The sequence below is a fragment of the Acanthochromis polyacanthus genome, chromosome 8, assembly GCF_021347895.1.
Source record: "Acanthochromis polyacanthus isolate Apoly-LR-REF ecotype Palm Island chromosome 8, KAUST_Apoly_ChrSc, whole genome shotgun sequence".
Lineage (NCBI taxonomy): Eukaryota > Metazoa > Chordata > Actinopteri > Pomacentridae > Acanthochromis > Acanthochromis polyacanthus.
Window position 1 is genome coordinate 34,694,880 of NC_067120.1, and position 15,538 is coordinate 34,710,417.

Consider the following 15,538-nt stretch of genomic DNA (forward strand, 5'->3'; position numbering starts at 1 on the left):
GAATCACTGCCAAAGGGCATGAAAGCTGTATTGGCGGTCCAACACCTTACTAAGACATTTTATGTTGGTTTTTCCAGGAATGTAAACTGCACTCTTCACTACCATCTCACTCATCAAAACACCAATTGTTGGAATATGTTTTGGAAAAATTGGTGCTCGTTCTTCCATTAGAGACACAAAGACTTGGAGAATCAATCCTGAAGTGTATTGAAGCTGTATTGGTGATCCAACATCTTACTGAGACACTTTATGTTGTTTTTCCCCTGTCTATGTAAACTGTGATCTTCACCACCATCATCAAAACACCAAATTATGGGATATGTTTTGGAAGAATGACAGTCATGAGAGCCAGAGACTTGGAAAATTGATGCCAAGGAGCTCTGAAGCTGTTCTGGTGACCATATTTCTCACTAAGACACTTGATTTAGGTTTTTCCTTCAATTCTTCACCTGTCTACACTTATGTAAACTTCAAAGATGAAGTCTAACTGTCCTATTGACAGTCTGTTGCTGCTGTGCTGTAGTTCACCTCTACGTCCAGAAGGTGGTGCCACATATCCATGAAACCTCCTGCTGCATCCATCCGGACACTTTCCTCCTCACAGTTGATCTAAGACATGCACAGACACTAAAAATGATTGGGAAACGTTGATTACACTCAGATTTACTTGATGCAACGTGCAGTTTTTGTCCTTCTGTTTGTTCTACTCCTGTTTCTTCCTCACCTCCCTCCATCCGCCCCTCTCATTCAGAACATTGGTCTCTTGAGGTAAGCCCGGCCCCCACCAAACACAGGCCACGCCCCTCTGCTGACGGAGGAAAATTCAGTTAAGGTTGCCATAGAAACCACACTCCTCCCTCAACCAGGCCTGTACCACTCCCTCCCTCTGTCTGCCTGCACCAGAGATGGATGCTGCGAAAACTGCAAAGTACGAAAACACAAGAAAGAAGGAAAAACAACAAGGAGGCGTCTCGGGTTTTCTTTCAAACACTTTCATTATTTTCTCCACACAACTGAAAAACAAAAACAGAGTAATTCCCATAAAAACGAAAGAAAGAAAGAAAGAAAGAAAGAAAGAAAGAAAGAAAGAGAAAGAGGAGAGTCAAACTATAGAGAGCTTGGCATGCTGTAGCATGCTGCAGACTAACGGGTGGCGCAGGGCTTCGTCACCAGGCTGATGGCGAACAGCAGAGCCTCTTAAACCTGTCTGGGACTCGAAATAAAATAAAAAAAAATCTATTGTTCTGCCTCTTGGGGTGCAGGCACATTAGACTGAGCTGTTTGTTGTAATGCTGGAGGGGGAAAAAAACACCAGAAATGAGACTACAGCCGAGTTTGAGGTCCAATCTGTAGTTTGAGAAACGCTGTCCGACAGAATAAAAACAACAGCAAACCTCCCTGTCCAGCCCCACCAACACCACCAACACCACCACCCTGGAAGTGGTTACTGATGGCAACGGGCTCAGCCATCCCGCCATCCCATCACGTGGATGGAGGAGGATGCACACACGTTCATACACCCTGATGAGCATTCACACATGCAAACAAACAGAAGCTGCCAGATGGGTTTGAGGGATGGATGCGTGTTTTTAAAAACAGACGGGTACCTGCAACTGTACTTCAGTCTTGAAGGAATACTTAAAGGTCCCATATGGTGGAAAACCCCATTTCATATGTAGAGGTAAAAAAAAAAAAAAAACGCTCTAAGATTATAAAGACGCTTGCCAATGCTATTCCTCTAGCACCCCTCAGCAACATGACTTCCCCAAGTAAGAATTCCAGCTAGTTTCTACATAAAAACTGAGGAGCAAATCATCATAAAATTAAAAAAAAATGTATAGCCTAATCCTTCCCCTTACTGCTCCTGTTGGCTGCATGAGTGAACACAAGAGCCCAACACCTACTAAACTGAAGTTCCAGTGGCTTACTTTCATTTGATGACAATGTCACCACAACAAGAGTAAAAATCCTTAGTGTTAGCATGTGTGCAGCTGATTTGGCTACTATTAGCATTAGCTTTATTTGTTAGCTCACAGGTCTAACCTCTGTTGAAACTGTAAAGCTGAGTAGAAACTTATTTGAAGCCATAAAACAAAGACTGGGCACGTTATTTGTGTTTTTATGTCGTCTGTTGTGCTTCAGCCGAAACTTAGCCGGTGTTTACACGTTTGCTTCTCTCCTGCTCTCTGGGCTCACATTTGCTGCATTTTAATACAACTCAATTCTTAATAAAGAAAAAGAAAAAGCTAATTCATAAATTTAGGAGTTATTTATGTAACTTAAAAATATTTGTACAGTTATCTCACTCATGCCTCTGGGTGTTTATTACTATTATTTTTAATTAGCTAGCTAGCTAGCTAGGTACAGCTTTGGAAGTAATTATTAGTCCACCTGTTGCTGTCTTTGCAAAGTCTGCACCACAGGCCTTCAACACTGATAGTTTTGTTTGAATTTTAACATAGTGATAAACTAATTACAGCATCTTCTAAAGGTCATAAAAATATGTCTATGTGTAATAATGTAAAAAGTTAGTACTTGCAATAAACTATGTTTAAAAATATGAAAGAAACCAATCAGAGTTAAAATCAAGGTCTGTCAGTGAATTTTGCGATATTTGCATGTAAAATGATCTCTTAAAAAGAAAGTTAGAGGTGATCGTCTTGCAGTCAGCTGCCATGTTAACTGTTTTTGCTGCTAGCTGTTAGCCACAAACACAGTCTCGTTCCTGAAGGGGGAGGAGACTGCAAGAGTTCAGGTATATTTAAAGTTGCAGAAACTGAAACTGCCCATTTATAAAACTACTAAAACCAGAAGTTACAGACTTATGGTGAAATAAATCTGCTTTGAAATATTTTGTACTAAAAAAAACTAAAGAAGAGTCTTCTTCCTGAAGGGGGTAGGGACTGCAGCAACTCAGCTGTATTTACAGCTAAAGCCACTGAAACAGCCTTTTTAGAAGAGGGCTAAAACCAGGAGCTACACAGTCACGGTGAAATTAAATATTTTTGTGGTATTTTGTGTTGAAAAACTGAAAGATGCATTCTGGATGCATTGTGAAAAAGGGGCACAATATGAGTCTTCTTCCTGAAGGGGGCGGGGACTGCAGCAACAGTTCAGTTATATTTAAAGCTAAAGCCACTGAAATGGCCTTTTCAGAACAAGACTAAAACCAGGAGTTGTACTAGCATAGTGAAATTAGTCATTTTTTTAGTATTTTGTGCTAAAGAATCGAAAGAAACCTTCAGTGACGTGAGATTTTCATTGATTTGCTAAAAAAAAAGGTTATAATATGGGCTTTTGCTGCAAGCTGTTAACATGACATTTTATTTAATTTGCAAAAAGGAGGGGAGGGGAAGCTATACAGGTGTTTGCTGCAAGCCATTAATCACAGAGTTTTCTTCCTGAAGGGGACGTGGACAACAGCAACTCAGCTGTATTTAAAGCTAAAGCCACTGAAATAGTCTTTTTAAAAGAGGACTAAAACCAGGAGTTTTATAGTCATAATGAAGTTAACCTACTTGTGGTATTTTGTGCTGAAAAATTCAAAGAAATATTGTGAAAATGTAAGATTTTCATTAATATAGTTAATAAAAAAAGAAGAGGGGCACAATATAGGTTTTTGCTGCAAGCTGTTAATCATGCAGAGAGAGTCTTCTTCCTGAAGGGGGCAGAGACAGCGACAGTTTAGCTGTATTTAAAGTTAAAGCCACTGAAACACCCCATTTGAAACAGAACTAAAACCAGGAGTTATACAGTCATGGTGAAATGAACCCTCTTTGTGGTGTTTTGTGCTGAAAAACTGAAAGAAATATTGTGTAAATGTAAGATTTTCATTAATTTGCTAAAAACGGGGGCACAATATGGGACCTTTAAGGAATGGAGGCAGCTCTGGCCACTGCTTGCTGCTACTCTGCAACAGACCTTGCATCATCTATCTCCACACAGGGACTTTAATTGGTGTCATTTATCCCTGAAAAATCAATACCGAACCGGCTGGTCTCCAGACGCTTCCCTGGTCAAAACCTAACATGTGCTTCTGACGCTTCTTCTGCTTTCAGACTCGACACACAACTAAGATATTACAGCACACATGCATGCATTGTTTTTTCAGTTTTCCGCTACAAAAGCAAGGCAGGTGGCGACTAGTTGTACTTTTTGCTTGTTTTTTTTCTGACATCTTGCATGTATAGTATAAAAGATGTTGTCACGGTCTTGGGGTTAAGTTCTGAGGGAAGCAGCCGGAGACCTTTAAAGACATATCTGCGATGGAGGCAGCAGCTCCTCTAAATACCTGGTACAGTTGTAGGCGCAGGACTTTGCCAAGGACGATCTGCCTTTAACAACCACCAACTCAGAGGAAGCTCCGTCCTCTGAGTGTGGAGGTGGACGGAGAGTGGGAGGGAGAGCACAGCTGATGCTAGTAGGATGCTGGATGTGTGTCCTTGTGAGATGTTCTGGTAAAGTTCATGAACAGCGTGAAAGGCCACTGAGCTACTTGGAGACACATCCACACACAGAAAGATGAGGAAGAAAAAAAACATCAATTCAAACACACAACCGGAGCGTCGAACATGTGTGCATCGGCCAACGCCACCGTCGGTAACGACACCCAGCGCCAGGCGGAGGGGAACCAAAAAGGCAGGAGATTTTATAAAGAGGGGTGGAAGGTTACAAAAGAAAATAGCCATCAATTGTACATGAGAGAAAAATGTTAATAAATAAATTATAAGTTACAAATCTGTTGAAAACTATGATCTGAGGATGAAAAAGTTCTGTCTCGTCAGTCCTTTCTCCTCGTGGACTTGAGGATCAGCCCACTGGAGTCTGCATGTGAGCCGCTGACGTCCAGGTTCTGGACTGCTTCATCTCCCTGCAGTCCAGATACGTGGACCCGTTCACCCCCTTTATTTCATCCACCGACCGAGCTGGGTCGGCCGGGAAAGACGGCGGCGGTTCCCTCCCCGGTCCGAGTCCTCCCGCCGGGAACACGAAGGGGGCAGCAGGTGTAATACTCATATGAATTTATAGTTGTTGTAGCATAGGTACTCTGAAAGCAGTGCTGTCTTTAAATAAAAAAGTGGATAAACAAAATAGCCACTCCAATGTTGAGCAGAATCACCATGACAACCAGGATGGAGCTGTAGGCCTGCGTGGGAGAAACGAGAGAAAAGGGAAAGTGTCAATAATGAGCACACACAGACACACAAAGCTTCACACACTTGAGGCTGTTTTCATACATAAAGTAAATCCAACCTGCAACAAACACACGGATGGTAGTTTTTAATCACCCGTTTACCGTTTAAAACCACATCCAGAGGTGTTAGTGTGTCCGTGAACATGATGTAAAGCAGAACCAAGTAGGACCGAACCGTTCGTTATAACGTAAACATCAATAACGCTCTGCTATTTTATAATTTTTATTGTTTTTGAAGCTGTTTCACACTTTTTTTTTTAACATCCCAGCACTCGTCATTGCATAACTGTCAACCCACTGCTGTCGGGTGGATTCTGTCGCGTCAACTGGAGGAGGATGTTTCGCTGGTTCACAAAATCCTTTTCAAATATAAAAAAAAATATTACACATGAACTCAAACGTACTGACATCCAGCTAATCCTCTGATTCTCAAAACTGCACAGTAGGTTTGAAACAAGTGTTATTGTTTAAAAAAAATGCTAAAAACGCCATTTATGAGAGCCAGAAACTACAAAAACAGAATGAATTGTGTGATTTTGAACTTCCCGGCTGTCACTGAACTCATCATTTGAGATGAGCTGTTCCATTGGAAAACTTAAATTCTACTTCTTTAATCTTAATGTCTTGTTTAAGAAATTGCCAAAAAATATGGTTGAAATTAATCACATTTTGTAAAAAACAAAAAATGTGTAAATTCTCAGTGCAACCATCGAGCCATCAGTGGTTGAGCTGCAACCAATGGTCATGTGACAAAAATTCTGCGATCTTTTGGTTGAACTGCAGGCAGTGATAGAAGACAAAAATGAACACAAACTCAACATGTAAGTAGTGAAATATCTGTAGCAGGTAGAGTCAGCATTTATTTTTTAGGGTTTTTTTGTGGCATTATCACTGTGCCATACTACACAGAACATATTTTTGAATTCTCTCTAGTTATATTCATGGTTGTGCTGTTTCTGTACAGGTGCAGGACTTCATATTGCAGTGAAAAAGAGCCTAAACTGAGCCACATCCTCCCTGAACATTGAATTTAATGTTTTATAACTAGCTTAAATTGTTTCACCAACAGTTCAAAAGCCAAAGATTACAAGTTTGTCATTATAAAAAAAAATGAGGAAATTTACATTAGAATATGTGAAAGTCTTTTATTCGATTATATCATTAGATTAATAACGCTTTAACCATCTGAACCCACAAACCCGCCACCATTAGAGCTTAAAATTGCAATATGTAATCGAAATCACTTTATTCTAAATGTCTCATTTCAAAAATTATCCAAAAATTAACCATTTGCTCAAACCAGATTCTGTGAAAACAAAAAAATCTGTGCTCCTCTGCAAAACTGAGAAGTCATGACTGACTCACACACACAAAAACTGCTTAAGGCTCTGAGAATGTAATGCAAAATGTTCAGGCAGCAACTGATAATACTGATGAATAACACTAATGAATTTAGAGATTTTATTAAGCTAGTTTCTGCTACCATGTGGTCAATGTTCCTCTTGCTTATATAGAGGAAAAGCCACACCTTTTTCTGAATATTAAATTACAAATCTTAGACAGAACGTGTGGCCGCCTTGTCCGTTTCTTTACAAATAGTGAGTTTTACTGAATTCTAATAGCAGGCAATGCACAAGAATAGCTATTTGCAGCAAAGACAGGCATAATTTGTTAAAGAAGAATAAATCAGGGTAAGAAAGCATCGTCCTGCTGCCAGAACAAGTAGTTGTTTGGTAGTCGCGCAGCAGAAAGGCTTAACAATAGTCTGGACGTGAGGAGACAAAACAATGGATGATTTGTTCAAGCTGTTGGAAACATAAGAAAGCACGTAGTTTGGCAGCATTTCTTAATTGAAAATAAGTGAAAACTGGGAGTCAAACAAGACCCAAAGGTTTCTGGAGGACAACCAGGGGAGTCATTTTTCATCTGAGTAGCCACGTTTAAAAGCCCCCGTGGTACATTTGATTTGTTTACTTAAACACCAGATGGCACAACTTCGACACATCATCAGTGGTGAACTCAGGGTCTATTTCAGGTCTTAGATCGTTAGACACCTTCACTTATGCGACCCGGTTAGGGGTGATCAATCCCCGGCTTGTGTCCAAATGGACCTTTTCTGCAGCTTCAGTTAAGTTATTGGTGGTTCTTCATTCCTGTAAACCTTTGAGAGTCTGATGTAAAAACTACACTGCAAAACCCCCACAGTCCACCTCAATGGACTTGTAGTGGGTCTTCTACCTGAGGATATCTACCTTTTTTTCACCTCTCCTATCCAGCTACCCAACAAAACCATTGGCTTAGAACCAACAGATGTCAGAGTTAAAATATAGAACAACACAGGAATCAATATCCAACTCATTTTGGCCATTTTTGTTCACATACACTAATGAAACCTATTCGTACCAGGTAAATCTCTCTGTGTTTTGCAGTATACCAGAGTTCTAAATCCAATTTGTGAGTCAACATTGCCCATTAGCACATTAATACTAATGCATTCTACGTTAGAAAACCGTGATTTTTCTTTTAGTCCAGTAACAGTGTTATAGAATTCTTCCAGTTTGGGACACTATTAGCCTAGCCGCGCTAGACCCAGGTCTGAAGACACAAGGGTCTAGGAACTCTCGACAGGGAGGGAAGCGAGTTAAAAGGTTGTCTATCAAATCACTCTGCAGCAATTGGGTAGGTATACAACCAATCAGCGCAACGAATAGGCTGACATAGTTCTTAGAGCGCCGGAAATCAGAGGAAGCCTTATTTATACAGTCAATGGGTGAAGCTCAAGTATATTACAGACATGTTAACAGAAAGATTATTCAGAGTCGGTGCTTATGGAGCTCAACGACTGTTGTCGTTTTTGTTGTCGACCCTGGCAGAGAATTAAATTCGTTGCCGTGGGTTGTCTAGCGCGGCTAGGCTAGTTGTTTCTGTCAGAATCGTCGCGCCTCTGTCGTCACTTAGTTACGCCCGCCTTCTGACTCTACACTTCATGGTGATTCGTCGGCCAGTTTTAGGAGCATCCAACCTCGAGGCTTACCGAGGGTAACTAGACCCACCCTGGCAGAGAATTAAATTCGTTGCTGGGTTGTCTAGCGTGGCAAGGCTAGGACACTATTGGAAGTTTCACCATCACATTCTGCTAAATGCATGTTCAAATAATGGGCAAAAACCATAATTTCAATATCTATTTTCTCATACAGTATGCCTCTGACTCGCACCATACTCTACATTTTTAAAGCTCCCATTGGTGCAAATCACATGGGAAAAAAAATTCCACCCCTTAGGCTGAAAAATGAAGGTTTTATGGTTGGTGGAATATTGGAGTAGACAGAAATATTTGATGTTTTTTGATCAAATTTGTAAAATTATAAAACTGGTTTGTATTTTTCTAGGAAAAGGCAGGGTTGTACCATTGAAGACCATATGTACATACACACGTGGACAAAATTGTTGGTACCCCTCAGTTAAAGAAGGAAAAACCCACAATTCTCACTGAAATCACTTGAAACTCACAAAAGTAACAATAAATAAAAATTTATTGAAAATTAAATAATCAAAATCAGCCATCACTTTTGAATTGTTGATTAACATAATTATTTTAAAAAAACAAACTAATGAAATAGGGCTGGACAAAAATGATGGTACCCATAACTTAATATTTTGTTGCACAACCTTTTGAGGCAATCACTGCAATTAAACGATTTCTGTATTTGTCAATGAGCGTTCTGCAGCTGTCAACAGGTATTTTGGCCCACTCCTCATGAGCAAACAGCTCCAGTTGTCTCAGGTTTGATGGGTGTCTTCTCCAAATGGCATGTTTCAGCTCCTTCCACATATGTTCAATGGGATTCAGATCTGGGCTCATAGAAGGCCACTTTAGAATAGTCCAACGCTTTTCTCTCAGCCATTTTTGGGTGTTTTTGGCTGTGTGTTTTGGATCGTTGTCCTGTTGGAAGACCCATGACCTGCGACTGAGACCAAGCTTTCTGACACTAGGCAGCACATTTCTCTCCAGAATGCCTTGATAGTCTTCAGATTTCATCGTGCCTTGCACACTTTCAAGACACCCTGTGCCAGATGCAGCAAAGCAGCCCCAAAACATTACTGAGCCTCCTCCATGTTTCACCGTAGGGACAGTGTTCTTTTCTTCGTATGCTTGGTTTTTGAGTCTATGAACATAGAGTTGATGTGCCTTACCAAAAAGCTCCAGTTTGGTCTCATCTGTCCAAAGGACATTCTCCCAGAAGCTTTGTGGCTTGTCAACATGCATTTTTGCAAATTCCAGTCTCGCTTTTTTGAGTTTTTTTCAGCAGTGGTGTCCTCCTTGGTCGTCTCCCATGAAGTCCACTTTGGCTCAAACAATGACGAATGGTGCGATCTGACACTGATGTACCTTGGCCTTGGAGTTCACCTTTAATTTCTTTGGAGGTTGCTCTGGGCTCTTTGGATACAATTCCAACGATCCGTCTCTTCAATTTGTCATCAATTTTCCTCTTGCGGCCACGTCCAGGGAGGTTGGCTACTGTCCCGTGGGTCTTGAACTTCTGAATAATATGAGCCACTGTTGTCACAGGAACTTCAAGCTGTTTAGAGATGGTCTTATAGCCTTTACCTTTAAGATGTTTGTCTATAATTTTTTTCAGATGTCCTGGGACAATTCTCTCCTTCGCTTTCTGTTGTCCATGTTCAGTGTGGTACACACCTTTTCACCAAACAGCAGGGTGACTACTTGTCTCCCTTTAAATAGGCAGGATGACTGATTATGAGTTTGGAAACACCTGTGATGTCAATTAAATGACACACCTGAGTTAATCATGTCACTCTGGTCAAATAGTTTTCAATCTTTTATAGAGGTACCATCATTTTTGTCCAGGCCTGTTTCATTAGTTTGTTTTTTAAAATAATTATGTTAATCAACAATTCAAAAGTAATGGCTGTTTTTGATTATTTAATTTTCAATAAATTTTTATTTATTGTTACTTTTGTGAGTTTCAAGTGATTTCAGTGAGAATTGTGGGTTTTTCCTTCTTTAACTGAGGGGTACCAACAATTTTGTCCACGTGTGTATCAATGAGCCTAAAAAAAATTCAGGACTCTGGCTACATTGATTCTCAAGTTATGGCACTTCAAACACTGATCCACAGCATAATATTGCTACCACTATGCTTCACAAAAATTGACATGATCTCACCTTCTTAACTCAAAAACTAATGTTACCCATGAGCCTGGATCTTACACATGCTCAACTCAATCAATATTCACCGATTTAAAGAAAAATCAGTCATATTGAAGAAGGGGCATTCGGTGAATGGAGGAGGAATGACTGAATTGCTCATTTTTGGATGGAATTAAGCAATTGAAGATGCTTACAAATCACCTCAAAAGAGCAAAACTTAAGATATTGTTCAATATTAAAGGCTTTTTTTTTTTTTTTACTAAAATGACCCAGCTGCAAAGAAGAAACATGTAAATATCCACTTAGGCATGTTATTCTATCAAAGCATGGTGTACCATTGAAGACCAGATGTACATATCAATAAGCCTACAAAATTTCAGCACTCTGGCTACATCATTTCTGAAGTTATGGCACTTCAAACATTGATCCACAGAATGATACTGCCACCACCATGCTCAGCAAAACTCATCATGAACCCACCTTCTTTAAGACACTTTAACTCAAAAACTAATGTTACTCATGAGCCCAGATTTTACACGTGGTCAACTTGATTAATATTGAAAACTTTAAAGAAAAATCAGTCAAATTGAAGATGGAGGTTCTGGTGAATTGAAGCGGGATGACCCAAATGCTCATTTTTTGATGGAATTGAGGAGGGTTTGTTCATCTTTATATTCAGTCTATGCGTATGCTTACAAATCATCACAAAAAGACTAAAAATTGAGATATTGTTCAATATTTGAAACATCTTTTGACTACAATGAGCCAGCAGCAAGGAGGAAACATGTCAAGATCCACTTATGCGTGTTGTTTCTTTTGCCACATCTCGTACGTTTCTTGCCGTTTAAAGGCTCTCATCTTTCACTTTGGTGCAATTTGCTTGTTAAGACAAATAATACAGTCTTGCGTTGATCTAACATGGAAGTCCACCTTCTCTGACAGGGGGAGGTCGCAGGTCAGCGGCCATGAAGCCGTGGGTGGTGGTGACGGTGGGGAAGGAGGAGGACGTCTTGCTCAATGACACTTCAGCAGATGCTTGCTGACAACCCGGGTCGTGTGGGTGAAGGCCAGTCTTTTCCCACCACCTGTCCACTCAGGGTGAATGTACGAGTGAGGATATTCGTTGACGTTACGAGGAGTGTTTTTTTTTTTTATTTACCAAACGAGAAAAGGCCTTCAGAAGAAGACCTATAGTTTTAATTAAGACTACCCCCTGAAATAGCTTCAACAATAGCAGCAGTGGGAGAAGGGAAATGGGACTAGCACTAGTTATTAAGCTGTATCATCGCTGTAAATGAATCCGTCCAGAGCGGCCGCTAACGAGGTTTGTGCTGATCAACATGCTGATAGACTTATCGCAGATCTGTGTCATAGATGATTACCAGACCACAGGTGGATGCGCTCGTCTCATCCGCCCATGTTTATCAAGATTTTTTTTTTCGTTTTAATGCATCCACACACACATTCTCACTCATTTTCGCCGGAGCTTTCCACTTTTTAAGCAGTGGTTTGTTGATTAGGCTATAATTACATTATTCTTCACTGTAATTATTTCATTTGTGCCGCAGAATAATCACTCACGATTAATATTTTCAATTAGCAAATTACATGGAAACTATCAGATCTTGGTGACAGGATGCGCTTCTTCAAGGAAAAGACGGATATTCTGTAAAACACTTTCTCGCTGATTGATGCATTTTCCAGTATCTGTATGTTATATCTGAAGCAACAACTTGTCGCTTTCACGCTTCAGTTTTTGCACATTAAACAAACAAGATGTATCGTATTAATTAGTGAGTTTTAGAGGTGCTGATAGTGGAAAAGTCTTATCTCTGGACAGACTCAGATTAGCTGTTCCCCCTGTTTTAGTCTTTACGCTGATAATATAAGTGTAGTATTGCTTTAGAAATATTGAGCAGCAGCCCAGAACTCAAGCTAGTATATGTAGGTTTGTCTGTATTAGAAAAAGTCCAGATAGTGTGGTCAATATTGTGTTTTGGTGGCAAAATTTGCACAAAAAAAAAGACACAAGAAGTTCAAAGGTTTCATAGAAAAACCACAGTTTGTGATGTTGGGATACATTTGGTGTCAATATTGAGACCAAAAACTAAGTTAGAAAGAAATATTAGAGCTGTTGGATTTTACATTTTAAGCATATTTCCTACTTTCTTTTGTAAATGTTAGAATTTCTTTGCATTTTAAATTAGTTTTACTTGTAGGGACCTATGATACACTGCAAAAAACATTTTTTTAATCATTACCTTAATTTTTTTTTTTTTTTTACAATTTACTAGTATTTTTCAGATTGTATAAATTACAGATAAGAACTGGTAAAATCAGAGAATATACTAATAATTTACATGATATCTATAAATAAATCAGAAATCCATAATTTTACAAACACTGATTTGCTCTTGCACAACATTTGACAGTAAAATTACAGAGTTTTTACTATATTTACACATTAGCAAGAAATATACACATTTAAAGATATTATTTAAAAGAAAAGTTATACTGTGAATCATTTCATAAAATGAAAGCAAAAAAGCATTAATTTACGTACATTTGTGTAAAAAATAAAAAAAAATAAAAAAAGTAGGCCCAAACTGTAATCCAAAAATCTGTATTTTTACAAATAGCATTTGGTCTTTTACAACACCAGCAGAAAATATTTATTTAATTATAGATATTTTCTTTTATTTCAAAGAAAAAACATGTATATTAAAGACTGAAAAACAGCAATAAAAGTGAGTCATTATTTTACAGATTTAACTCACATAATATCTATGGAAAAACACAAGAAAAAAACAAAACAAGAAAAAATTGGTTTTGTTTTACTATATTAGCTTACTGTTGCACTAGCTAGCTAGATGATTTTATGTTAAGTCAATAATGTTATGCTATATTATCTTGGTGTAACACAAGCTAGCTAGCTGGCTTTATGTTAAGCTATTAACATGATGCTATATTAGCCTGCTGTAGCACTAGCTCGCTAGCTAGACGTCCCTACTACAGTTTTGCTAAATTACATATAATATGTAATAAAAATAATTGAAAAAAAAGTAATAAATAACGTGTTGACAGTAAAAACGTCGGGCAAAAATTACATCAAAGATCGATATTTTTACAAATAATAATGCGTTCATTTACAAAGTATGGTAATAAACAACTACTACAAGTAAAAATAGAATAATCTGACAAATAGTTGCTGTGATTTTGGTCATTTTAAAACTTTAACATATTTTCTGGCACCATTAGTGACAGATTTTTGCAGTTTTTGTTATTTTTGCCATGTATTCTTTAGTGGCTGTTTTAGAACTCAGAAATCTGTATTTTCTACCATTATTTCTCCATTTCATTGCATGGTGCTAGTATTAATTGGGGATCTTATCATTGCCTGCCTTATTATATCAGAAAGGGATTTTGTTTTGTTTTTTTCTTACTGACTTGCCACTAAAAACACTGGATTTACAGGTTAATATTTAACAACAGTTCTTCACTACAATCTGTTCGTTCTTAATCCTGAAAACACACAAAGAGCATCAAAGCCCTCAGAGATAACACAGATCAGGTTAAATATGATCACAGCACTAAATCCCCATTAGCCTTCTTTTCCTGTCATTAAAAAGGAAATTCAACTTAATCTGTCCAGCAGCTGTCGTCACTGCAACAAACACCTCCTATTATCTGATGCTTATTAATCCTCTTGGCAAAGAAGGAAACATTTTCCCGCTTATGAAAGTGTTTCCGCTGGGAACTGCTGCAGTAAAATACAGGTTTTCAATTCATATGAAGTGAAATGTAGCTCTGCAGTTTTCTAATATATATCTTTTCAAAAAAATTAACTACTGTGTTCAGTTATTTCATCTCTAACAACTTCCAAGCTGTGATAAATCCATGTAAAAAACCCTTCCTACCAAATCTATCACATTTTTTAACCAAAATGCTACATTAGCTAGCTGACTTTATGTTAAACTAGTTACATTATGCTATATTAACTTGCTGTTGTACTCGCAAACTTTATGCTTAGCAAATAATATTATGCTATATTAGCTTGCTGTAGCATTTGTTAGCTAGCTGACTTTACGTTAAGCTAATATTACTATGCTATACTAGCTTGCTGTAGTACTAGCAGACTTTATGCTGAAATATTAATTTTGTACTAAATTAGCTTGTTGTAGCACTTGCTAGCTAACTGATGTTATGTTAAGCTAATAACATTATGCTATATTAGCTTGCCGTAATACTAGCTGACTTTATGCTGAGCTAATAATATTGTGCTATATTAGCTTTTGTTGCGTTTGCTAGCTAGCTGACTTTATGCTAAGTTAATAATACTGTGGTATATTAGCTTGCTGTATTACTAGCTGACTTTATGTTAAGCTAATAACATTATGCTATATTAGCTTGTTGTAGTACTAACTGACTTTATGTTCAGCTAAACATATGCTATATTAGTCTGTTGTAGTACTAGCTGACTTTATCCTGAATTAATAATATTGTACTATATTAGTTTGGTGTAGCGCTTGCTAGCTAGCTGACTTATGTTAAGCTAATAACATTGTGCTATGTTAGCTTGTTGTAGTACTAACTGATTTTATGTTAAGCTAATAATATGCTATATTAGTCTGTTGTAGTACTAGTTGACTTTATCCTGAGTTAATAATATTGTACTATATTAGCTTGGTGTAGCGCTTGCTACCTAGCTGACTTTATGTTAAGCTAATAATGTTATGCTACATTAGCTAGTTGTAGTACTAGCTGACCTTATCCTGAGCTAATAATATTGTGCTAGATTAGCTTCCTAGCAAATCTAGCATAACTTTTAACCAAATTGAGGCTGAAAATGCCTGTTTTCCTTAAATACAAGTATGTCAGTGATAAATAGCAGGTGATGCCCAAAAACAGATAATTAAAATGTAATAAATGTTGTAAAAACATAGCATTTCACTTCATTTCGCATCACTACAATGAAGGTTTCAGCCACAGCAGTCATTTTATCGATGTGCCAAAAGTTTCCCGTCGACTCGAAGACGGCAGCTCTGATAATTAGAGCGCAGATTCAGAAACACAAAGTTGTGCAGCGCCTTGAAATCCTTGACACAAAACCCACAACAGGAGCCGCGAGCGAGTAACCTTGGTGTGCTTTTTGATCCTCATCTGAATTTTTG

General features: G+C 38.3%; 1 protein-coding gene across 1 annotated transcript in view; it reads right to left on the reverse strand.

Moving 5' to 3' along the window:
- Window positions 1–971: 971 nt before the first annotated feature.
- jph3b (junctophilin 3b) overlaps window positions 972–15,538 on the reverse strand; it is an 82,664-nt gene continuing 68,097 nt past the window's right edge. The window contains exon 6 of the mRNA XM_022217495.2: window positions 972–5,146. Within this exon, the coding sequence (XP_022073187.1) occupies window positions 5,066–5,146 (81 nt within the window). The 3' untranslated portion in view covers window positions 972–5,065. The remainder of the gene's footprint in view (window positions 5,147–15,538) is intronic.